The sequence below is a fragment of the Salmo salar genome, chromosome ssa09 (assembly GCF_905237065.1).
Source record: "Salmo salar chromosome ssa09, Ssal_v3.1, whole genome shotgun sequence".
NCBI classification, from domain to species: domain Eukaryota; kingdom Metazoa; phylum Chordata; class Actinopteri; order Salmoniformes; family Salmonidae; genus Salmo; species Salmo salar.
In genome coordinates, this window is record NC_059450.1 from 148,018,952 (window position 1) to 148,046,068 (window position 27,117).

The 27,117-nt window shown below is 46.0% G+C and overlaps 1 protein-coding gene and 2 non-coding genes across 4 annotated transcripts in view; 2 read left to right on the forward strand and 1 right to left on the reverse strand.

Annotated features, from left to right (window-relative positions):
• Nucleotides 1–27,117, reverse strand: part of LOC106613235 (F-BAR and double SH3 domains protein 2) — a 138,356-nt gene that overhangs the window by 79,692 nt on the left and 31,547 nt on the right. For both annotated transcript variants that reach the window (XM_045724809.1, XM_045724810.1), the window contains exon 3: nt 4,574–4,619. In XM_045724809.1, the coding sequence (XP_045580765.1) occupies nt 4,574–4,619 (46 nt within the window). The remainder of the gene's footprint in view (nt 1–4,573; nt 4,620–27,117) is intronic.
• Nucleotides 13,411–13,483, forward strand: trnam-cau (transfer RNA methionine (anticodon CAU)). Its single transcript has one exon. It is a non-coding gene; the product is annotated as a tRNA-Met (tRNA).
• Nucleotides 13,824–13,897, forward strand: trnat-agu (transfer RNA threonine (anticodon AGU)). The gene has a single exon. It is a non-coding gene; the product is annotated as a tRNA-Thr (tRNA).

Below are 27,117 nucleotides of genomic sequence, written 5' to 3' on the forward strand. Positions count from 1 at the left end.
ACATAACCCTAAACCCTACCATAACCTTAACCTTAACACATAACCCTAAACCCTACCATAACCTTAACGCTGACCTTAACACATAACCCTAAACCCTACCATAACCTTAACCTTAACACATAACCCTAAACCCTACCATAACCTTAACGCTGACCTTAACACATAACCCTAAACCCTACCATAACCTTAACCTTAACACATAACCCTAAACCCTACCATAACCTTAACCTTAACACATAACCCTAAACCCTACCATAACCTTAACACTGACCTTAACGCATAACCCTAAACCCTACCATAACCTTAACCTTAACACATAACCCTAAACCCTACCATAACCTTAACGCTGACATTAACACATAACCCTAAACCCTACCATAACCTTAACGCTGACCTTAACGCTGACCTTAACACGTAACCCTAAACCCTACCATAACCATAACCCTAAACCCTACCATAACCTTAACGCTGACCTTAACACATAACCCTAAACCCTACCATAACCTTAACACTGACCTTAACACATAACCCTAAACCCTACCATAACCTTAACACTGACCTTAACACATAACCCTAAACCCTACCATAACCTTAACGCTGACCTTAACACATAACCCTAAACCCTACCATAACCTTAACACATAACCCTAAACCCTACCATAACCTTAACACTGACCTTAACACATAACCCTAAACCCTACCATAACCTTAACGCTGACCTTAACACATAACCCTAAACCCTACCATAACCTTAACCTTAACACATAACCCTAAACCCTACCATAACCTTAACACTGACCTTAACACTGACCTTAACACATAACCCTAAACCCTACCATAACCTTAACGCTGACCTTAACACATAACCCTAAACCCTACCATAACCATAACCCTAAACCCTACCATAACCTTAACGCTGACCTTAACACTGACCTTAACACATAACCCTAAACCCTACCATAACCTTAACGCTGACCTTAACACATAACCCTAAACCCTACCATAACCTTAACACTGACCTTAACGCATAACCCTAAACCCTACCATAACCTTAACGCTGACCTTAACACGTAACCCTAAACCCTACCATAACCTTAACCTTAACACATAACCCTAAACCCTACCATAACCTTAACCTTAACACATAACCCTAAACCCTACCATAACCTTAACCTTAACACATAACCCTAAACCCTACCATAACCTTAACACATAACCCTAAACCCTACCATAACCTTAACCTTAACACATAACCCTAAACCCTACCATAACCTTAACCTTAACACGTAACCCTAAACCCTACCATAACCTTAACGCTGACCTTAACACATAACCCTAAACCCTACCATAACCTTAACGCTGACCTTAACACTGACCTTAACACATAACCCTAAACCCTACCATAACCTTAACACTGACCTTAACACATAACCCTAAACCCTACCATAACCTTAACCTTAACACATAACCCTAAACCCTACCATAACCTTAACGCTTAACACATAACCCTAAACCCTACCATAACCTTAGAGCTGACCTTAACACATAACCCTAAACCCTACCATAACCTTAACACTGACCTTAACGCATAACCCTAAACCCTACCATAACCTTAACCTTAACACATAACCCTAAACCCTACCATAACCTTAACGCTGACCTTAACGCATAACCCTAAACCCTACCATAACCTTAACGCTGACCTTAACACATAACCCTAAACCCTACCATAACCTTAACACTGACCTTAACACATAACCCTAAACCCTACCATAACCTTAACGCTGACCTTAACGCTGACCTTAACACATAACCCTAAACCCTACCATAACCTTAACGCTGACCTTAACGTCACCCTAAACCCTACCATAACCTTAACACTGACCTTAACACATAACCCTAAACCTAACCCCTAACCCTAATTCTAACCCTAAACCCCTAAGCTTAAAATAGCCTTTGTGCTCATGTCCTTGTTTTACTATCGTTGTGGGGACCTAAGTCTCCACAAGGATAGAAGAACCAACCCACACACACAAGCTGTATAACCAAGCTATAGGCACACACAGCATGGGAGAACTTTGATTGACAGCTGATAATTAGAGGAGCATGTCTAACATACCATAAAGGTTAGAGGTCAAATGACAGTGCAGCACTCCCTCCCTCTCCCTCACATTCTCTCCCTCACATTCTCTCCCTCCTTCCTTCCCTCCCTCCCCCCTCTTCCTTCCTCTACTTCACTCTCCCCCCTTCCCTCCCCCCTCTTCCTCCTTCACATTCTCTCCTTATTCCAACTGTCTATCAACAGTTGTCGCAGTGACATCATGAACATTCTATTGAAATGGTTAATTGCATAGTGGAGTCCTTTGTTTAGACATGTAGCTAGCTAGCTAAACAATGAACCATAATCCCAACTCATAACGTTACTACCCTGCATGAATCTGCAGGTAGCTAACCAACCAGGTTCAACGTTAGCTAGCTAGCTAAACAATGAACCATAATCCCAACTCATAACGTTACTACCCTGCATGAATCTGCAGGTAGCTAACCAACCAGGTTCAACTTTAGCTAGCTAGCTAAACAATGAACCATAATCCCAACTCATAACGTTACTACCCTGCATGAATCTGCAGGTAGCTAACCAACCAGGTTCAACGTTAGCTAGCTAACATTAGGCTATAGCTAGCAAAGCAAATGGCTCTGAGATACAAATAATAAGATCATACATGTAATGTTAGCTAGTGAGCCAGCTAATGTTAGCTAGCTAGCTAACAGTACAATCTAACTTTGACAAAATTAGAAACGTGTAATAGCTGAAAATGTAGCTAGCTAGACTATCTCCCCGTAGACATCATGGATGGACGTTTCTCCCTGTTACAGATGCCACGGTTGCCCTTAGTTTGAAGATGTAATCCGGAGACAGGTGTTTTCTCCATCTCTTTAGCTATCATACTCTAATTCCACTGATTTCAAAACTCGGTCCTCCAGAAAGAGGAAAGAAACACTTATGCAGTTGTACGACGTGACACATAAAAACAAGCTGTGTTAGACATGATTACCTACACATACTGACCAGCTCATGTTATAGACAGAAGCGTGCTATATGGCAGACCAATCTGAACTCATCTCTCGGCATGTCCAGCCCACTCATTATCTTAGCCAATCATGGCTAGTGGGAAGGTTGCTACTTTTTCTGTGGTTCAACCAACTAGGCTGGTAATTTAACAATTGTATTCATATTTACAGATGGCATACATGTCTGTTATTAAGGCACATGAAAGGTCACATGGGTCTCACCTACTTTTCTGAAAGGAGTCACATTGGTGAGCCAATCAGGCATTTTGATAAAAGGTTGTCTGAGAATCACATCACAATACTGCATGAGCTCAGACAAAATTCCTCTCTCTCTCGCTCTTCCTCTCTCGCCCTTCCTCTCTCTCTCGCTCGTCCTTCCTCTCTCTCACCCTTCCTCTCTCTCTCGCTTGCCCTTCCTCTCTCTCGCTCTTCCTCACTCGCTCTCCCTCTCTCGCTCAGTCGCTCTCCCTCTCTCGCTCTTCCACTCTCGCTCACTCGCTCTCCCTCTCTCGCTCACTCGCTCTCCCTCTCTCGCTCAGTCGCTCTTCCTCTCTCGCTCTTCCACTCTCGCTCTCCCGATCTCTCTCTCTCTCTCTTTCTCTCTCTCTCGCTCTCTCTCTCTCTCTCTCTCCAGTTCAACAGTGTCTGTGTTCAGCGGGCTGAGGCCGATGAGGCCAGAAAACAATGTTTATTTGTGTGGACAGCTGCTCAGCACAGAGAGAGAGAAGGAGAGTATGCATGTGTAGTAGTGTCCTCAAAAATATGTGTGTGTGTGTGTGTCTATGTAAGCCTGGCTAAATATGTGTGCACGTGTGTGTGTTGCAGTAACTCAAGTATGTGTGTATAGTGAGCTCATGCCAATAGATTAGATTAGATAGACTGATAGAAGATAAGGTCCAGCCTGGCTAAAAGCTACTCTACACTACATCACTCTACACTACACCACTCCTAGGGACAGGTATTGAGAGATAAGGTCCAGCCTGGCTAAAAGCTACTCTACTCTACACTACATCACTCTACACTACACCACTCCTAGGGACAGGTATTGAGAGTTGAGGTCCAGCCTGGCTAGAAGCCCCTCCTCCAGGGACAGATATTGAGAGTTGAGGTCCAGCCTGGCTAGAAGCCCCTCCTCCAGGGACAGATATTGAGAGTTGAGGTCCAGCCTGGCTAGAAGCCCCTCCTCCAGGGACAGATATTGAGAGTTGAGGTCCAGCCTGGCTAGAAGCCCCTCCTCGAGGGACAGGTATTGAGAGTTGAGGTCCAGCCTGGCTAGAAGCCCCTCCTCCAGGGACAGATATTGAGAGTTGAGGTCCAGCCTGGCTAGAAGCCCCTCCTCCAGGGACAGATATTGAGAGTTGAGGTCCAGCCTGGCTAGAAGCCCCTCCTCCAGGGACAGGTATTGAGAGTTGAGGTCCAGCCTGGCTAGAAGCCCCTGCTCCAGGGACATGGCTCCTGACAGAGGAGAAAAGCCCTCAGGTTGTACTACACAGGCTCTTACCTGGGCATAGTCCCTCTCCAACTGGCCCTTCTTCAAACTGTATGTCCTAGAGAGAGAGGAGAGAGAGAGATGTTAAAATATATTTCCTTGCCAATAAAGCCCTTAAATTGAATTGAGAAAGAAAGATGTTATAGTTGACTGACAAAAGGAGATCAAACGTTGATGGAACAGTGAGACTACCAGGCTAGAACATACCTCCTAGTGAGACACTACCAGGCTAGAACTCCTAGTGAGACACTACCAGGCTAGAACATACCTCCTAGTGAGACACTACCAGGCTAGAACATACCTCCTAGTGAGACACTACCAGGCTAGAACATACCTCCTAGTGAGACACTACCAGGCTAGAACATACCTCCTAGTGAGACACTACCAGGCTAGAACATAGCTCCCTGTCAGACACTACCAGGCTAGAACATACCTCCTAGTGAGACACTACCAGGCTAGAACATACCTCCTAGTGAGACACTACCAGGCTAGAACATACCTCCTAGTGAGACACTACCAGGCTAGAACATACCTCCCTGTCAGACACTACCAGGCTAGAACATACCTCCTAGTGAGACACTACCAGGCTAGAACATACCTCCAAGTCAGACACTACCAGGCTAGAACATACCTCCCTGTGAGACACTACCAGGCTAGAACATACCTCCTTGTGAGACACTACCAGGCTAGAACATACCTCCTAGTCAGACACTACCAGGCTAGAACATACGTCCTAGTGAGACACTACCAGGCTAGAACATACCTCCTAGTGAGACACTACCAGGCTAGAACATACCTCCTAGTGAGACACTACCAGGCTAGAACATACCTCCTAGTGAGACACTACCAGGCTAGAACATACCTCCTAGTGAGACACTACCAGGCTAGAACATACCTCCTAGTGAGACACTACCAGGCTAGAACATACCTCCTAGTGAGACACTACCAGGCTAGAACATACCTCCTTGTCAGACACTACCAGGCTAGAACATACCTCCTAGTGAGACACTACCAGGCTAGAACATACCTCCTAGTGAGACACTACCAGGCTAGAACATACCTCCTAGTGAGACACTACCAGGCTAGAACATACCTCCTAGTGAGACACTACCAGGCTAGAACATACCTCCTAGTGCAGACACTACCAGGCTAGAACATACCTCCTAGTCAGACACTACCAGGCTAGAACATAACTCCCTGTCAGACACTACCAGGCTAGAACATACCTCCCAGTCAGACACTACCAGGCTAGAACATACCTCCCAGTCAGACACTACCAGGCTAGAACATACCTCCTAGTGAGACACTACCAGGCTAGAACATACCTCCTAGTGAGACACTACCAGGCTAGAACATACCTCCTAGTGAGACACTACCAGGCTAGAACATACCTCCTAGTGAGACACTACCAGGCTAGAACATACCTCCTAGTGAGACACTACCAGGCTAGAACATACCTCCCAGTCAGACACTACCAGGCTAGAACATACCTCCTAGTGAGACACTACCAGGCTAGAACATACCTCCCAGTCAGACACTACCAGGCTAGAACATACATCCTAGTGAGACACTACCAGGCTAGAACATACCTCCCAGTCAGACACTACCAGGCTAGAACATACATCCTAGTGAGACACTACCAGGCTAGAACATACATCCCTGTCAGACACTACCAGGCTAGAACATACCTCCCAGTCAGACACTACCAGGCTAGAACATACCTCCTAGTGAGACACTACCAGGCTAGAACATACCTCCCAGTCAGACACTACCAGGCTAGAACATACATCCTAGTGAGACACTACCAGGCTAGAACATACCTCCCTGTCAGACACTACCAGGCTAGAACATACCTCCTAGTCAGACACTACCAGGCTAGAACATACCTCCCTGTCAGACACTACCAGGCTAGAACATACCTCCTAGTGAGACACTACCAGGCTAGAACATACCTCCCAGTCAGACACTACCAGGCTAGAACATACCTCCTAGTGAGACACTACCAGGCTAGAACATACCTCCTAGTGAGACACTACCAGGCTAGAACATACCTCCTAGTGAGACACTACCAGGCTAGAACATACCTCCTAGTGAGACACTACCAGGCTAGAACATACCTCCTAGTGAGACACTACCAGGCTAGAACATACCTCCTAGTCAGACACTACCAGGCTAGAACATACCTCCTAGTGAGACACTACCAGGCTAGAACATACCTCCTAGTCAGACACTACCAGGCTAGAACATACCTCCTAGTGAGACACTACCAGGCTAGAACATACCTCCTAGTGAGACACTACCAGGCTAGAACATACCTCCTAGTCAGACACTACCAGGCTAGAACATACCTCCTAGTCAGACACTACCAGGCTAGAACATACCTCCTAGTGAGACACTACCAGGCTAGAACATACCTCCCAGTCAGACACTACCAGGCTAGAACATACCTCCTAGTGAGACACTACCAGGCTAGAACATACCTCCCAGTCAGACACTACCAGGCTAGAACATACCTCCTAGTGAGACACTACCAGGCTAGAACATACCTCCTAGTGAGACACTACCAGGCTAGAACATACCTCCCAGTGAGACACTACCAGGCTAGAACATACCTCCTAGTGAGACACTACCAGGCTAGAACATACCTCCTAGTGAGACACTACCAGGCTAGAACATACCTCCTAGTCAGACACTACCAGGCTAGAACATACCTCCTAGTGAGACACTACCAGGCTAGAACATACCTCCCAGTCAGACACTACCAGGCTAGAACATACCTCCCTGTCAGACACTACCAGGCTAGAACATACCTCCTAGTGAGACACTACCAGGCTAGAACATACCTCCTAGTGAGACACTACCAGGCTAGAACATACCTCCTAGTGAGACACTACCAGGCTAGAACATACCTCCTAGTGAGACACTACCAGGCTAGAACATACCTCCTAGTGAGACACTACCAGGCTAGAACATACCTCCTAGTGAGACACTACCAGGCTAGAACATACCTCCTAGTGAGACACTACCAGGCTAGAACATACCTCCCAGTCAGACACTACCAGGCTAGAACATACCTCCTAGTGAGACACTACCAGGCTAGAACATACCTCCCAGTCAGACACTACCAGGCTAGAACATACCTCCTAGTGAGACACTACCAGGCTAGAACATACCTCCTAGTGAGACACTACCAGGCTAGAACATACCTCCTAGTGAGACACTACCAGGCTAGAACATACCTCCTAGTGAGACACTACCAGGCTAGAACATACCTCCTAGTGAGACACTACCAGGCTAGAACATACCTCCTAGTGAGACACTACCAGGCTAGAACATACCTCCTAGTGAGACACTACCAGGCTAGAACATACCTCCTAGTGAGACACTACCAGGCTAGAACATACCTCCTAGTGAGACACTACCAGGCTAGAACATACCTCCTAGTCAGACACTACCAGGCTAGAACATACCTCCCTGTCAGACACTACCAGGCTAGAACATACCTCCTAGTGAGACACTACCAGGCTAGAACATACCTCCTAGTGAGACACTACCAGGCTAGAACATACCTCCTAGTGAGACACTACCAGGCTAGAACATACCTCCTAGTGAGACACTACCAGGCTAGAACATACATCCCTGTCAGACACTACCAGGCTAGAACATACCTCCTTGTCAGACACTACCAGGCTAGAACATACCTCCTAGTGAGACACCACCAGGCTAGAACATACCTCCTAGTGAGACACTACCAGGCTAGAACATACCTCCCTGTCAGACACTACCAGGCTAGAACATACCTCCCTGTCAGACACTACCAGGCTAGAACATACCTCCTAGTGAGACACTACCAGGCTAGAACATACCTCCCTGTCAGACACTACCAGGCTAGAACATACCTCCTAGTCAGACACTACCAGGCTAGAACATACCTCCTAGTGAGACACTACCAGGCTAGAACATACCTCCTAGTGAGACACTACCAGGCTAGAACATACCTCCTAGTGAGACACTACCAGGCTAGAACATACCTCCCTGTCAGACACTACCAGGCTAGAACATACCTCCTAGTCAGACACTACCAGGCTAGAACATACCTCCCTGTCAGACACTACCAGGCTAGAACATACCTCCTAGTCAGACACTACCAGGCTAGAACATACCTCCTAGTGAGACACTACCAGGCTAGAACATACCTCCTAGTGAGACACTACCAGGCTAGAACATACATCCCTGTCAGACACTACCAGGCTAGAACATACCTCCCTGTCAGACACTACCAGGCTAGAACATACCTCCTAGTGAGACACCACCAGGCTAGAACATACCTCCTAGTGAGACACTACCAGGCTAGAACATACCTCCTAGTGAGACACTACCAGGCTAGAACATACCTCCTAGTGAGACACTACCAGGCTAGAACATACCTCCTAGTCAGACACTACCAGGCTAGAACATACCTCCTAGTGAGACACTACCAGGCTAGAACATACCTCCTAGTGAGACACTACCAGGCTAGAACATACCTCCCTGTCAGACACTACCAGGCTAGAACATACCTCCCTGTGAGACACTACCAGGCTAGAACATACCTCCTAGTGAGACACTACCAGGCTAGAACATACCTCCCTGTCAGACACTACCAGGCTAGAACATACCTCCTAGTGAGACACTACCAGGCTAGAACATACCTCCTAGTGAGACACTACCAGGCTAGAACATACCTCCTAGTGAGACACTACCAGGCTAGAACATACCTCCTAGTGAGACACTACCAGGCTAGAACATACCTCCTAGTGAGACACTACCAGGCTAGAACATACCTCCCAGTCAGACACTACCAGGCTAGAACATACCTCCCAGTCAGACACTACCAGGCTAGAACATACCTCCTAGTGAGACACTACCAGGCTAGAACATACCTCCTAGTCAGACACTACCAGGCTAGAACATACCTCCTAGTGAGACACTACCAGGCTAGAACATACCTCCTAGTGAGACACTACCAGGCTAGAACATACCTCCTAGTGAGACACTACCAGGCTAGAACATACCTCCTAGTGAGACACTACCAGGCTAGAACATACCTCCTAGTGAGACACTACCAGGCTAGAACATACCTCCTAGTGAGACACTACCAGGCTAGAACATACCTCCTAGTGAGACACTACCAGGCTAGAACATACCTCCTAGTGAGACACTACCAGGCTAGAACATACCTCCTAGTGAGACACTACCAGGCTAGAACATACCTCCTAGTGAGACACTACCAGGCTAGAACATACCTCCCAGTCAGACACTACCAGGCTAGAACATACCTCCTAGTGAGACACTACCAGGCTAGAACATACCTCCTAGTCAGACACTACCAGGCTAGAACATACCTCCTAGTCAGACACTACCAGGCTAGAACATACCTCCTAGTGAGACACTACCAGGCTAGAACATACCTCCTAGTGAGACACTACCAGGCTAGAACATACCTCCCTGTCAGACACTACCAGGCTAGAACATACCTCCTAGTGAGACACTACCAGGCTAGAACATACCTCCTAGTGAGACACTACCAGGCTAGAACATACCTCCTAGTGAGACACTACCAGGCTAGAACATACCTCCCAGTGAGACACTACCAGGCTAGAACATACCTCCTAGTGAGACACTACCAGGCTAGAACATACCTCCCAGTCAGACACTACCAGGCATGGGAATCTCACTGGTACATTCTACCTAGCAACACAGTCCCTCTGAACTGTTCCCGTCAAACACTACTTTATAGACCATTTAAATCAAAGTTTCAAAAACACTCTTTAAAAAGGACAACATTAAGCAAAGTTTTCAACTCAACATCCTTGTGTTTTTTCCCTTCTACGTCATGTGGACATCAGACAATGCTGTCATGTTCCTGGCAGAGCAGGAGGAAGTACACTGAACTATCACTGAGTGTTCTGGAGGGGATTTCTGTTTGTTTGGTCCATTGCCAAGAGATGGAGAGAGGGAATGCAGGAAGAGAGGGAGAAAGTGAGATAAAGAGGGAGGAAGGAAAGCAGAGTGAGAGAGAGTGTATTCAGCGACCCCAGGGTTACGCAAGGCAGGAATTTCTGTCCCTCTCGCTCCCCCCCCATCCCCCATCCATCCGCCAGCGGGACAGTGGAACCCTATCACAGCAGAGGAATGGATACATACTAAATGTATAACAGATATACATCTACTATGTAATGCTAGGCCTATCTATGTTATACATCTAGTATGTAATGCTAGGCCTAACATAGATAGACCTGACATAGATAGGCCCAGCATTACATACTAGATGAGAAAGATCCTCAGTCACCACCTGTCCAGTATCTCCACATCCTATTGCCCTGTATGAGACGGGCATACACATGCACACACACACACACACACACACACACACACACACACACACACACACACACACACACACACACACACACACACACACACACACACACACACACACACACACACACACACACACACACACACACGGGTTGGGCGGTATGCAGGTTTTCATACCGGTCCTGTACCAATTCCGGGCTATACAGTAATAGCTGAAGTTTTATTTTTTTCTCTCACACAAAACAAATTTAGGGATCTTGATCCAGGAGGGGATTCAATGTCTCTGCTGTAACCAAGATGCTTCATCATGACATCTAGCCACTTAGCTAGGAAGAGCAACACAATGCATAGCTGATATCTAGCCACTTAGCTAGGAAGAGCAACACAATGCATAGCTGATATCTAGCCACTTAGCTAGGAAGAGCAACACAATGCATAGCTGACATCTAGCCACTTAGCTAGCAAGTTAGCAACACGATGCATAGCTGACATCTAGCCACTTAGCTAGCAAGTTAGCAACACGATGCATAGCTGACATCTAGCCACTTAGCTAGCAAGTTAGCAACACGATGCATAGCTGACATCTAGCCACTTAGCTAGCAAGTTAGCAACACGATGCATAGCTGACAGCTAGCAAGTTAGCAACACGATGCATAGCTGACATCTAGCCACTTAGCTAGCAAGTTAGCAACACAATGCATAGCTGACATCTAGCCACTTAGCTAGCAAGTTAGCAACACATTGCATAGCTGACATCTAGCCACTTAGCTAGCAAGTTAGCAACACGATGCATAGCTGACATCTAGCCACTTAGCTACCAAGTTAGCAACACGATGCATAGCTGACATCTAGCCACTTAGCTACCAAGTTAGCAACACGATGAATAGCTGACATCTAGCCACTTAGCTAGCAAGTTAGCAACACGATGCATAGCTGACATCTAGCCACTTAGCTACCAAGTTAGCAACACGATGCATAGCTGACATCTAGCCACTTAGCTAGCAAGTTAGCAACACGATGCATAGCTGACATCTAGCCACTTAGCTACCAAGTTAGCAACACGATGCATAGCTGACATCTAGCCACTTAGCTAGCAAGTTAGCAACACGATGCATAGCTGACATCTAGCCACTTAGCTACCAAGTTAGCAACACGATGCATAGCTGACATCTAGCCACTTAGCTACCAAGTTAGCAACACGATGCATAGCTGACATCTAGCAACACAATGCATAGCTGGAGCACTGAGCTGGATATCATTTATTTGACACATCTTAGATTTATTATAGTTATAATTAACTAGAGAGAGAATGGCATAGCATCCCTGCATTTTTTTAAATGGTATTGAAACTACTTTGAAGAATCTAAAATCTAAAATATATTTTGATTTGTTTAACACTTTTTTATTCTACAATGTAGAAAAGAGTAAAAAAATAAAGAAACCCCCTGTAATGAGTAGGTCTCCAAACCTTTGACTGGTTCTGTATGTAAATCTGCTTCATGCCATAAGACATGTCTGGACATATCAAAGTAAACAAATCAAACCCACAACTAACATCCATACAGAGTGCGTTCTTCCTCTGCGCAGTTACAGCTGATCTGTTTCTGAGTCAGGTCTGCTGGGGCCGGCTTGTCCACCCACACACACAGTCTTTCCCAGGACAGTTAAACCAGCACGGTCATGTTACGAGCTTAGCTTCCGCCTCAAACTCTCAGAAACAGATAACCTCCCACCCTTCCCCCTCTCAACTTGACCCACTACTAGGGCTGAGACCCCAGAACAATCCCTCTTCCGGGGTCTCAAACAGAAGGACAGACAGACACAATGATTGCAGTCAGGGGGTCTGCAGACAGAGGGAGAGATGGATGGATAGATGGGAGGAGGAAGGCAACACTTAGAGAGCATAATTAGGCTACCCACAATCCCCTCAAACACTAATTACAGCCTAGACAGGAAGAGACCTCATCAAGCTCTTTAGTGTGTGTGTGTGTGTGTGTGTGTGTGTGTGTGTGTGTGTGTGTGTGTGTGTGTGTGTGTGTGTGTGTGTGTGTGTGTGTGTGTGTGTGCGCCTAAGAAACTGAGCCGTAAACATTCTGGGTTTAAATCCCAATCAAATAGTACAAATTCCACAGGTTCCCTAGTCACTGTTAAGAGAGAGAAATTCACTCTCTTTTCTCTGTCCAGAATGGGACTGCATCACACACAAACCACAAAACACTATATTCTCTCTCTCCTGACTGCACCAGTGTCCCTTCTTTACATTGAACAACACACAGACAGACAGACAGTTGGAAAGACATACAGACAGATTTGGCATCTCTGGTCTAAAACTGTGCTCTGAACTAGAGCCTCTGGTTGAAGCACCATCAGCCAATCAGGGATTAGAGTTTAACCCCACCTCCACCATTTACCCCAGAAACCTGACACGTGGAAACAGACACAAGCTCCCTATGTCATGGAAAGAGACACATGCTCCCAATCTCCTCCAGGCCTCTTTGGCGCAGTAGGCAGCGCGTCAGTCTCATAATCTGAAGGTCGTGAGTTCGATCCTCACAGGGGGCAGACTGTTTTACTACGACAAACTCAAAGACTCATCAAATTTAAAATTAACTGAACTTCAATCACGTAGGCTAAAAAATGTTTTTACAAAAAATTAAATTCAATGAACCTTAACAACAACAATATAAACTACTGAAACTGTTAAGAGTTTCAGTTTTTAGGGTAGTTTGAATTTCTAGTTTAAGTTTATAAAAGAAGGGCTCATAGACTTTAATTCCCAGCTCTCCACTTTGAATATCCTGTTTAGGAGGAGTCTGCTGAATTACAAAGAACTGAGTCACCCGTCAACGGGATCTCTGAACCATTAAAACAAAACACTCCAAAGCAGCTAGAGAAATCACCTGGTGCTGTGGCTTAGTTGGTTAAAGCGCCTGTCTAGTAAACAGGAGATCCTGAGTTCAAATCTCAGCAGTGCCTTTTGCCGTCGGCAGCATGTGGTTTCACCAATGGCTTGAGAACAGATCACATTCCACCTTCAAAGGGTAGCCTAAAGGTTAAGTCACAAACTGGGATATTTCCTGCTGTTCAATGGTCCTTTCAATTAATGACATGCCCATTGAGTCTGGACTGGAAACGTAGCCTGAAACGTATAAATAGCCTACCATATGAGTTTGGTGGAACTGTCTTACCTTTAATCATAACACAATCTGGTAACACTTTCATTTAAAAGTGATTAATATATCATATAAGGCATCTGTTAATGATTTTCTGTTTATTAAAAAAAAAATCATTAATACTACTTTATTAAACACCAATAACGTTAATACTTTAATGTCGGTTCAAAACATTTTTTTTAAATAAAGTTGTATTATTTCACCTTTATTTAACCAGGTAGGCTAGTTGGGAACAAGTTCTCATTTACAACTGCGACCTGGCCAAGATAAAGCAAAGCAGTGTGACACAGACAACAACACAGAGTTACACATGGAATAAACAAACATGCAGTCAGTAATACAGTAGAAAAGGTCTACATACAGTGTGTGCAAATGAGGTAGGATAAGGGAGGTAAGGCAATAAATAGGCCATAGTGGCAAAATAATTACAATATAGCAATTAAACACTGGAATGGTAGATGTGCAGAAGATGAATGTGCAAGTAGAGATACTGGGGTGCAAAGGAGCAAGATAAATAAATAAATAAATAAATACAGTATGGGGATGAGGTAGGTAGATAGATGGGCTGTTTACAGATGGGCTATGTACAGGTGCAGTGATCTGTGAGCTGCTCTGACAGTTGGTGCTTAAAGCTAGTGAGGGAGATATGAGTCTCCAGCTTCAGTGATTTTTGCAGTTCGTTCCAGTCATTGGCAGCAGAAAACTGGAAGGAAAGACGACCAAAGGAGGAATTGGCTTTGGGGGTGACCAGTGAGATATACCTGCTGGAGCGCGTGCTACGAGTGGGTGCTGCTATGGTGACCAGTGAGCTGAGATAAGGCGGGGCTTTACCTAGCAGAGACTTGTAGATGACCTGGAGCCAGTGGGTTTGGCGACGAATATGAAGCGAGGGCCAGCCAACGAGAGCATACAGGTCGCAGTGGTGGATAGTATATGGGGCTTTGGTGACAAAACGGATGGCACTGTGATAGACTGCATCCAATTTGCTGAGTAGAGTGTTGGAGGCTATTTTGTAAATGACATCGCCGAAGTCGAGGATCGGTGGGATAGTCAGTTTTACGAGGGTATGTTTGGCAGCAAGAGTGACGGATGATTCTAGATTTAACTTTGGATTGGAGATGTTTAATGTGAGTCTGGAAGGAGAGTTTACACTCTAACCAGACACCTAGGTATTTGTAGTTGTCCACATAATCTAAGTCAGAACCGTCCAGAGTAGTGATGCTGGACGGGTGGGCCACGGAAGGAGAGTTGTACGGCATTGAAGCTCGTCTGGAGGTTAGTTAACACAGTGTCCAAAGAAGGGCCAGATGTATACAGAATGGTGTCGTCTGCATAGAGGTGGATCAGAGAATCACCAGTAGCAAGAGCGACATCATTGAGAAGAGAGTCGGCCCGAGAATTGAACCCTGTGGCACCCCCATAGACACTGCCAGAGGCGTCGAACAACAGGCCCTCCGATTTGACACACTGAACTCTGTCTGATAAGTAGTTGGTGAACCAGGCGAGGCAGTCATTTGAGAAACCAAGGCTGTTGAATCTGCCGATAAGAATGTGGTGATTGACAGTCGAAAGCCTTCGCCAGGTCGATGAAGACGGCTGCACAGTACTGTCTTTTATCGATGGCGGTTATGATATCATTTAGGACCTTGAGTGTGGCTGAGGTGCACCCAAACCAGCTCGGAAACCATATTGCGTAGCGGAAAAGGTACGGTGGGATTCGAAATGGTCGGTGATCTGCTATAAGGCATTTGTTAATGATTTGTAAAGCATATTGAACAAAAATATAAACGCAACATGTAAAGTGTTGGTCCCATGTGTCATGAGCTGAAATAAAAGATCCCAGAAATGTTTTCATACGCACAAAAAGCTTCTTCCTATCAAATGTTGTGCACAAATTTGTTTACATCCTTGTTAGTGATCGCCAAGATAATCCATATACCTGGCAGGTGTGGCATATCAAGAAGCTGCTTAAACAGCATGATCATCACACCTTGTGCTGGGGACCATAAAAGGCCACTCTAAAATGGGCAGTTTTGTCACACAACACAATGCCACAGATGTCTCAAGTTTTGAGGGAGAGTCCAATTGTCATGCTGACTGCAGGAATGTCCACCAGAGCTGTTGCCGGAAAATGTCATGTTAATTTCTCTACCATAAGCCGCCTCCAACGTCATATTAGAGAATTTGGCAGTACGTTCAACCGGCCTCACAACCGCAGACCACGTGTAACCACGCTAGCCCAGGACCTCCACATCCGGCTTTTTTTACCTGAGAGATCGTCTGAGACCAGCCACCCGGACAGCTGATGAAACTGAGGAGTACTTCTGTCTGTAATAAAGCCCTTTTGTGGTGAAAAAGTAATTCTGATTGGTTGGGCCTGGTTCCCAAGTGGCCCACCCATGGCTGCGCCCCAGCCCAGTCCTGTCAAATCCATAGATTAAGGCCTAATGAATTTATTTAAATTGACTGATTTCCTTATATGAACTGTAACTTCATAAAATCATTGGAATTGTGGCAAGTTGCGTTCATATTGTTGTTCAGTATATTTAAAAATCCTCATTACATAGCCTAATATGTACGAATGTCAGAGAGTTCAACTACTTATAAAGCTGCTTATGAAGTAAATTACTTGCTAATGGCTTAGGCCTATTAATGCTTTGGTTTGTGGTCAAAATCATTCTTAATAAGAACCGATTTACAAATGATTAGTAAACTTGATAGCAGTACCCAATCTAAACTGCAACTACTTTACACTTCAGGATTAAATAGCTACAGCAAGTCATTTATAAACGTTGACATAATTGATAAATGTTTATAAAGTATGTAGTTGCAACATAAAATTGTGAGTAGAAAGAAAGTGTAAATACATTTAAACTAGGTAGTAGATTTGAGTCCCAGAAAATTCTAGTTTCCAATTTGTCTGTTAACCGAATGGATGGTCGTTCGAGGCCACCCAGGGACGGCTAGCTTTTTATGAGCTGCCACTCTGGGTGCGGGCTTGGAAAATATACCCCCGTCACCTACCTATCAAGAAACGCAAAACCGACAAACCTTAAACTGAAACCATAAACTGATGACGTTTGAGGTCAAATCTTCTCTAAAGCCAGCCAGGCCTCGTTTGCGCAGTAGGCACCACATCAATCCCAATCTGTCTGAGCCTCACATAGAGCGGATTGTCTCACTATGACAAACGCAACGCTTCAAACTAGATACTCAAAGTACAGACTAAAATTCGACCACTTCAATATCAGCTCACTTGGCTGTTGACTGGAAGGTTGGGTGTTTGAGCCCACCAAGGGACAATTATATTTTCATTCACTTTTCTGTTTCACAGCATTGTAGTTACATAGAACCTGCTATCTAATCACGTGGTAATAGAGTTTAACAGTAGCTTATAGCCTACGCTATTACAGATCGGGAACAAGGACAGATTAATTACAAATGAACTCAAAACTGACTCAAAATAGTTAAATACTCATTTCACTGATGTAATTATGTGCTCAGTAGAAAAGGGAATGACAACATCTGCCTTATCTAATACATCTTTCTGTTGGTTAATCTGCCTGTTCTGGTTTAGCTAATACATCTTGGTCGCCTAGGATAGGGGGCGCTACAGCGATTTTTGAAAAGAAATTGTGCCCATTTTAAACGGCGTCCTACTCAAACTCAGAATCTAGGATATGCATATAATTAATACTTGTGGATAGAAAACAACCTAAAGTTTCTAAAACTGTTTGAATGGTGTCTGTGAGTATAACAGAACTCATATGGCAGTCAAAACCCCGAGACCGATCGTAACAGGATGTGGAATTCTGAATTGCGGACTCAACTTCATCACTTTGCCTATAAATCACACCGTGAGCAATGGTTCATTGAGCACTTCCTATTGCTTCCACTAGATGTCCCCAGTCTTTACAAAGTGGTTTGAGTCTCCTACTGTGAAAACTGACTGAATGAGACGCTGTGGAAAGTGGTCACATGAGGAGGGCCATCACCATTATGATGCCGGCGCCCCTGGCTACCCTCCCCTTTCGAAACGTTTTGAAAGACAATGCAATCGTCCCCCTTGAATCTTATTGGAGCTCTGGTTGAAAAAGGCCCTAAAGATTTATGTTATACAACGTTTGACATGTTTGAACGAACCTAAAAAAAAAAAAAAAATGCATTTTATTGAAAGAGGAGTCCCGCGGCCGACGGAACTTTTGGTGCAGCCTTCAGAACGCGCTAACAAGAACAAGCTATTGGGACGTAAAGGATTAACTTTTTCGAGCGAAAATACATTTGTTGTGGACCTGGGATTCCTGGAAGTGCTTTCTGATGAAGATAATCAAAGGTAAGGGATTATTGACAATAGTATACAAGAGTAGATTTGATATGCGATTGTTCCAAGATGGCGCTGACCTGTAACGGTAGCCTATTTTTCGGAGTATCGCATCCCCTTTTATCGCAAAGTGTGATTACCCAGTAAAGTTATTTTTAAATCTGGCATTGCAGGTGCTTTCAAGAGATGCTAATCTATAAATCTTAGAATGACAATATTACATTTTTAAAATGTTTTCGAATAGTAATTTAGTAAATTGTAGCGCTGTTTCACCGGACGCATTTGAGGGAAAATAGTTAGTCAACGTTACGCGCCGATGTAAAATGCTGTTTTTATATATAAATATGAACTTTATCGAACAAAAGAATGCATGTATTGTGTAACATGATCTCATAGGAGTGTCATCTGATGAAGATTGTCAAAGGTTAGTGCTGCATTTAGCTGTTTTTTGGTTATTTGTGATGCATGTGGTTGGTCGGAAAATGGCTATGTGGCTACTTTTACGATATACTCCTCTAACATAATCTAATGTTTTGCTTTTGCTGTAAAGCCTTTTTTGAAATCGGACAACGTGGTGTATCAAGGTGTATCTATAAAACGATATAACATAGTCCTATATTTGAAAAATATATATAATTACATTTTGTTATGCTAATGGCGATAGGATTTTTCGCTGGATGTCCGTCCAGCAGGGGTTAATCTCCCTGTTCTGCCTTATCTAATACATCTTTCTGTTGGTTAATCTCCCTGTTCTGCCTTATCTAATACATCTTTCTGTTGGTTAATCTGCCTGTTCTGGTTTAGCTAATACATCTTTCTGTTGGTTAATCTCCCTGTTCTGCCTTATCTAATACTGGTTTAGCTAATACATCTTTCTGTTGGTTAATCTGCCTGTTCTGCCTTATCTAATACATCTTTCTGTTGGTTAATCTGCCTGTTCTGGTTTATCTAATACATCTTTCTGTTGGTTAATCTGCCTGTTCTGGTTTAGCTAATACATTTTTCTGTTGGTTAATCTGCCTGTTCTGGTTTAGCTAATAAATCAAACAGAATGTAACACAGCTAAACAAAATAATAGGAAACTTAAGTGTTTAAAAAAATCTGTCATGAACAGGCTTTCATTGAGTGTGCATCACGGTGATGGGAACACCAAATAATTAGGAGTTGACAGATGCTGTGTTACATAAAAGGCCACACACACACACAAGGGGGTCATGAAGAGGGGTGCTAGGGGGTCATGAAGAGGGGTGCTAGGGGGTCATGAAGAGGGGTGCTAGGGGGTCATGAAGAGGGGTGCTAGAGGGTCATGAAGAGGGGTGCTAGAGGAGTCATGAAGAGGGGCGCTAGGGGGTCATGAAGAGGGGCGCTAGGGGGTCATGAAGAGGGGCGCTAGGGGAGTCATGAAGAGGGGTGCTAGAGGGTCATGAAGAGGGGTGCTAGAGGAGTCATGAAGAGGGGTGCTAGGGGAGTCATGAAGAGGGGTGCTAGGGGAGTCATGAAGAGGGGTGCTAGGGGGTCATGAAGAGGGGTGCTAGGGGGTCATGAAGAGGGGCGCTAGGGGTCATGAAGCGGGGTGCTAGGGGGTCATGAAGAGGGGCGCTAGAGGGGTCATAGGGGGCTAGGGGGTCATGAAGAGGGGTGCTAGGGGGTCATGAAGAGGGGTGCTAGGGGGTCATGAAGAGGGGTGCTAGGGGGGTCATGAAGAGGGGTGCTAGGGGGTCATGAAGAGGGGTGCTAGAGGAGTCATGAAGAGGGGCGCTAGAGGAGTCATGAAGAGGGGCGCTAGGGGGGTCATGAAGAGGGGTGCTAGGGGGTCATGAAGAGGGGTGCTAGAGGAGTCATGAAGAGGGGCGCTAGAGGAGTCATGAAGAGGGGCGCTAGGGGGGTCATGAAGAGGGGCGCTAGAGGAGTCATGAAGAGGGGCGCTAGGGGGTCATGAAGAGGGGCGCTAGGGGGTCATGAAGAGGGGCGCTAGGGGGTCATGAAGAGGGGCGCTAGGGGGTCATGAAGAGGGGCGCTAGGGGGTCATGAAGAGGGGTGCTAGAGGAGTCATGAAGAGGGGCGCTAGGGGGTCATGAAGAGGGGCGCTAGGGGGGTCATGAAGAGGGGTGCTAGGGGGGTCATGAAGAGGGGCGCTAGAGGAGTCATGAAGAGGGGCGCTAGAGGAGTCATGAAGAGGGGCGCTAGGGGGTCATGAAGAGGGGCGCTAGGGGGTGATGAAGAGGACACACTGATCATTTATCCAAGGGCACAGAGAAACCCACATCCAGACCAGACCAAACAAACTTACTACCACTGGCAAAACAACATCACCTAGCCTATCACCTAGACTCCACCACAGAGCTCACCTTGTCACCATGACAACAGATAAGAGGGTAGGAAGATAAGAGGGATGGAGAGATGGGGGGGACAAGCTCTATCTCGCTCTCTGACGCACACACACACAGAGAGAGAGAGAGAGAGAGACAGGAAAAAGCAGGCCTAGACTTGGTATGTACACACACATGATCTTTGGACATGTCTAAGCCTCTCATGCCTCCATGGTAACACTGCCATGGTTCGCTCTGCTGTAGGTAAACAAGAGCAACCAATGATCTAATCTCACTCGCACGTGTGCGTACACATTCCCCAAAGACTAATTACACCTGGTTAAATATGAAATATATGATTTAATATGACTGGTATCACTGAGGACAGAATATGTCAGTTTGAATCCTGCAGATAATATCACAAAACTAGCATTCACAGGCTTGCTGTTAGGTGTGCTGCGTGGCTGTGTTACTTAATGATCTGTGGTTGTGTTACTTAATGATCTGTGGCTGTGTTACTTAATGATCTGCGGCTGTGTTACTTAATGATCTGTGGTTGTGTTACTTAATGATCTGCGGCTGTGTTACTTAATGATCTGCGGCTGTGTTACTTAATGATCTGCGGTTGTGTTACTTAATGATCTGTGGCTGTGTTACTTAATGATCTGTGGCTGTGTTACTTAATGATCTGTGGCTGTGTTACTTAATGATCTGTGGTTGTGTTACTTAATGATCTGTGGCTGTGTTACTTAATGATCTGTGGCTGTGTTACTTAATGATCTGCGGCTGTGTTACTTAATGATCTGTGGCTGTGTTACTTAATGATCTGCGGCTGTGTTACTTAATGATCTGCGGTTGTGTTACTTAATGATCTGCGGCTGTGTTACTTAATGATCTGCGGCTGTGTTACTTAATGATCTGCGGCTGTGTTACTTAATGATCTGCGGCTGTGTTACTTAATGATCTGGGGTTGTGTTACTTAATGATCTGCGGCTGTGTTACTTAATGATCTGCGTCTGTGTTACTTAATGATCTGCGGTTGTGTTACTTAATGATCTGCGGTTGTGTTACTTAATGATCTGCGGCTGTGTTACTTAATGATCTGCGGCTGTGTTACTTAATGATCTGCGGCTGTGTTACTTAATGATCTGCGGCTGTGTTACTTAATGATCTGCGGCTGTGTTACTTAATGATCTGTGGTTGTGTTACTTAATGATCTGTGGCTGTGTTACTTAATGATCTGTGGCTGTGTTACTTAATGATCTGTGGCTGTGTTACTTAATGATCTGTGGCTGTGTTACTTAATGATCTGCGGCTGTGTTACTTAATGATCTGTGGCTGTGTTACTTAATGATCTGTGGTTGTGTTACTTAATGATCTGTGGCTGTGTTACTTAATGATCTGTGGTTGTGTTACTTAATGATCTGTGGCTGTGTTACTTAATGATCTGTGGCTGTGTTACTTAATGATCTGCGGCTGTGTTACTTAATGATCTGTGGTTGTGTTACTTAATGATCTGCGGCTGTGTTACTTAATGATCTGCGGCTGTGTTACTTAATGATCTGCGGCTGTGTTACTTAATGATCTGCGGCTGTGTTACTTAATGATCTGTGGCTGTGTTACTTAATGATCTGCGGCTGTGTTACTTAATGATCTGCGGCTGTGTTACTTAATGATCTGCGGTTGTGTTACTTAATGATCTGCGGCTGTGTTACTTAATGATCTGCGGCTGTGTTACTTAATGATCTGTGGTTGTGTTACTTAATGATCTGCGGTTGTGTTACTTAATGATCTGCGGCTGTGTTACTTAATGATCTGCGGCTGTGTTACTTAATGATCTGTGGCTGTGTTACTTAATGATCTGCGGCTGTGTTACATAATGATCTGTGGCTGTGTTACTTAATGATCTGCGGTTGTGTTACTTAATGATCTGCGGCTGTATTGTCGACCATGTATGTTCTTTCAGTAATATCTTGTTTTGATAAAGCAGTGTTCTAATGTTCTCAAGAGAGGATGACATATGAAATCTGAATCAGAAATGCATCATATTAGCTTCATCCCACTGATGCAAAAAATGTCCAAAGGGGGCTATACACAGCTAGAGATGCAAGTGTACTTTGATCAGCTAGCAAGAACTTGAACTACTGTTATCCAGTTAGCATATCTCTTGCATTCGCTAATTCACTCTGGCTATCTACTCTAATTTCTGAGCCCTCTCGTCTGAGTGTGCCACAGAGCAGAATAACTGATGAATTTACGAACGCGCAACACCGGCTGAATATGACCATAAATGTAGGCAAAAAAAATTATAGTTAGTCACGAACTCTCTAGATAACATGTAAACAGGCTAGCTAACCAACTCTGCTAGGGTGAGTAAAAGGGTCAGAGTAAGGTTTTTGTGAGTAGCTAGCTAGCAAGCTAGCCAACTTTAGCCAGTTAGCTTGGGTGCTTCGTTGCAGGCAAGCTGCAGAAGGAGGCTACAATTCCCCATCGTTTATCGGTGCAATTTTGACGGCCAATTAGCTGAAACAGTTTGAGAGGGTTTATCTAATGTTCCTTCATTAGATTGTAGCTCATCTTGCTCTGGCTAGCACTAGATGTTGATCTTGTTGTTGTTTATGTTCATAACTGAGGGAGAGCGCCTACCTTTTAATGAAACTTTGATCAAGTTGAACTGTAAAGTTCCCAAATGTAAGAGGACTCCTGTGGTATTGACATTTTTGTAGAAATCCATTCAGGTGTATTTTGTGGCTTCTTGTTCTATTGATCTAAAGTCACGCTGTTGTAACTGGTCTGTAAACACACAGTCCAGTTCAAAGTGAATGATGGCAGGTCTGTGTGGCAAATGGCTTGTTTGCATGAAGGCCTACTGTAGTTCTATGGTGCACTGGTCTGTGTAGACTCCAGTCCTGGATGAGACAGATGTTTATATTAGGATTTAATTTACTGCAGTGTCTATTAATTGTCCAAACACACGGCCGCTTTACCATTCTATATTGCTATAGAATTTTCATAAATGCCTTAGTATATAAGTCATTCCCAAACGTTCTAAGAATTTATGAAAACATTAAAGTCTTATGGCTTGGGAGTAGAAGCTGTTCAGGGTACTTTTGGTTCTGAACCTGCTGTTTTCGACTCTCCCTCTCTCTCTCCCACACCTGCTGTCTCGACCTCTTGAATGCTCAGCTATGAAAAGCCAACTGACATTTACTCCTGAGGTACTGACCTGTTGCACCATCTACAACGACCGCAACTTTTATTTGACCCTGCTGGTCATCTATGAACATGTTGAAGAACAATCTGACCTGGACACAGCCAGAAGAGGACTGGCCTCCCCTCTGAGCCTGGTTCCTCTCTACCCAGTACAGCCAGTAGAGGACTGGCCTCCCCTCTGAGCCTGGTTCCTCTCTACCCAGTACAGCCAGAAGAGGACTGGCCTCCCCTCTGAGCCTGGTTCCTCTCTACCCAGTACAGCCAGTAGAGGACTGGCCTCCCCTCTGAGCCTGGTTCCTCTCTACCCAGTACAGCCAGTAGAGGACTGGCCTCCCCTCTGAGCCTGGTTCCTCTCTACCCAGTACAGCCAGTAGAGGACTGGCCTCCCCTCTGAGCCTGGTTCCTCTCTACCCAGTACAGCCAGTAGAGGACTGGCCTCCCCTCTGAGCCTGGTTCCTCTCTACCCAGTACAGCCAGTAGAGGACTGGCCTCCCCTCTGAGCCTGGTTCCTCTCTACCCAGTACAGCCAGTAGAGGACTGGCCTCCCCTCTGAGCCTGGTTCCTCTCTACCCAGTACAGCCAGTAGAGGACTGGCCTCCCCTCTGAGCCTGGTTCCTCTCTACCCAGTACAGCCAGAAGAGGACTGGCCTCCCCTCTGAGCCTGGTTCCTCTCTACCCAGTACAGCCAGTAGAGGACTGGCCTCCCCTCTGAGCCTGGTTCCTCTCTACCCAGTACAGCCAGTAGAGGACTGGCCTCCCCTCTGAGCCTGGTTCCTCTCTACCCAGTACAGCCAGTAGAGGACTGGCCTCCCCTCTGAGCCTGGTTCCTCTCTACCCAGTACAGCCAGTAGAGGACTGGCCTCCCCTCTGAGCCTGGTTCCTCTCTACCCAGTACAGCCAGTAGAGGACTGGCCTCCCCTCTGAGCCTGGTTCCTCTCTACCCAGTACAGCCAGTAGAGGACTGGCCTCCCCTCTGAGCCTGGTTCCTCTCTACCCAGTACAGCCAGTAGAGGACTGGCCTCCCCTCTGAGCCTGGTTCCTCTCTACCCAGTACAGCCAGTAGAGGACTGGCCTCCCCTCTGAGCCTGGTTCCTCTCTACCCGGTACAGCCAGAAGAGGACTGGCCTCCCCTCTGAGCCTGGTTCCTCTCTACCCGGTACAGCCAGAAGAGGACTGGCCTCCCCTCTGAGCCTGGTTCCTCTCTACCCGGTACAGCCAGTAGAGGACTGGCCTCCCCTCTGAGCCTGGTTCCTCTCTACCCGGTACAGCCAGTAGAGGACTGGCCTCCCCTCTGAGCCTGGTTCCTCTCTACCCGGTACAGCCAGTAGAGGACTGGCCTCCCCTCTGAGCCTGGTTCCTCTCTACCCGGTACAGCCAGTAGAGGACTGGCCTCCCCTCTGAGCCTGGTTCCTCTCTACCGGTACAGCCAGAAGAGGACTGGCCTCCCCTCTGAGCCTGGTTCCTCTCTACCCAGTACAGCCAGTAGAGGACTGGCCTCCCCTCTGAGCCTGGTTCCTCTCTACCCAGTACAGCCAGTAGAGGACTGGCCTCCCCTCTGAGCCTGGTTCCTCTCTACCCAGTACAGCCAGTAGAGGACTGGCCTCCCCTCTGAGCCTGGTTCCTCTCTACCCAGTACAGCCAGTAGAGGACTGGCCTCCCCTCTGAGCCTGGTTCCTCTCTACCCAGTACAGCCAGTAGAGGACTGGCCTCCCCTCTGAGCCTGGTTCCTCTCTACCCAGTACAGCCAGTAGAGGACTGGCCTCCCCTCTGAGCCTGGTTCCTCTCTACCCAGTACAGCCAGTAGAGGACTGGCCTCCCCTCTGAGCCTGGTTCCTCTCTACCCAGTACAGCCAGTAGAGGACTGGCCTCCCCTCTGAGCCTGGTTCCTCTCTACCCAGTACAGCCAGTAGAGGACTGGCCTCCCCTCTGAGCCTGGTTCCTCTCTACCCAGTACAGCCAGAAGAGGACTGGCCTCCCCTCTGAGCCTGGTTCCTCTCTAGGTAACCTAGAAATCGTGCTTCTACATCTGCATTGCTTGCTGTTTAGGGTTTTAGGCTGGGTTTCTGAATAGCACTTTGTGACATCTGCTGACGTAAAAAGGGCTTTATAAATACATTTGATTTTAAATAATATAAAAACGAAATATCTTTATATTACTTCAACTAAAAAAAACTACCAAATCAGGTCTGAAAACTAACTGAAACTAAAATTCATTCTGAATAGAATTCTGAATAAAACTAATCGAACACTAATAAAGTCAGCAAAAAAAGAAACGTCCTCTCACTGTCAACTGCGTTTATTTTCAGCAAACTTAACATGTGTAAATACCAGTATGAACATAAGATTCAACAACTGAGACATAAACTGAACAAGTCCCACAGACATGTGACTAACAGAAATGGAATAATGTGTCCCTGAACAAAGGGGGGGTCAAAATCAAAAGTAACAGTCAGTATCTGGTGTGGCCACCAGCTGCATTAAGTACTGCAGTGCATCTCCTCCTCATGGACTGCACCTGATTTTCCAGTTCTTGCTGTGAGACGTTACCCCAGTCTTCCACCAAGGCACCTGCAAGTTCCCGGACATTCCTGGGGGGAATGGCCCTTGCCCTCACCCTCCGATCCAACAGGTCCCAGACGTGCTCAATGGGATTGAGATCCGGGCTCTTCGCTGGCCATGGCAGAACACTGACATACCTGTCTTGCAGGAAATCATACACAGAATGAGCAGTATGGCTGGTGGCATTGTCATGCTGGAGGGTCATGTCAGGATGAGCCTGCAGGAAGGGTACCACATGAGGGAGGAGGATGTCTTCCCTGTAACGCACAGCGTTGAGATTGCCTGCAATGACAACAAGCTCAGTCCGATGATGCTGTGACACACCGCCCCAGACCATGACGGACCCTCCACCAAATCGATCCCGCTCCAGAGTACAGGCCTCGGTGTAACACTCATTCCTTCGCCGATAAACGCGAATCTGACCATCACCCCTGGTGAGACAAAACCGCAGCTTGTCAGTGAAGAACACTTTTTGCCAGCCCTGTCTGGTCCAGCGACGGTGGGTTTGTGCCCATAGGCGACGTTGTTGCCGGTGATGTCTGGTGAGGACCTGCCTTACAACAGACCTAAAAGCCCTCAGTCCAGCCTCTCTCAGCCTATTGCGGACAGTCTGAGCACTGA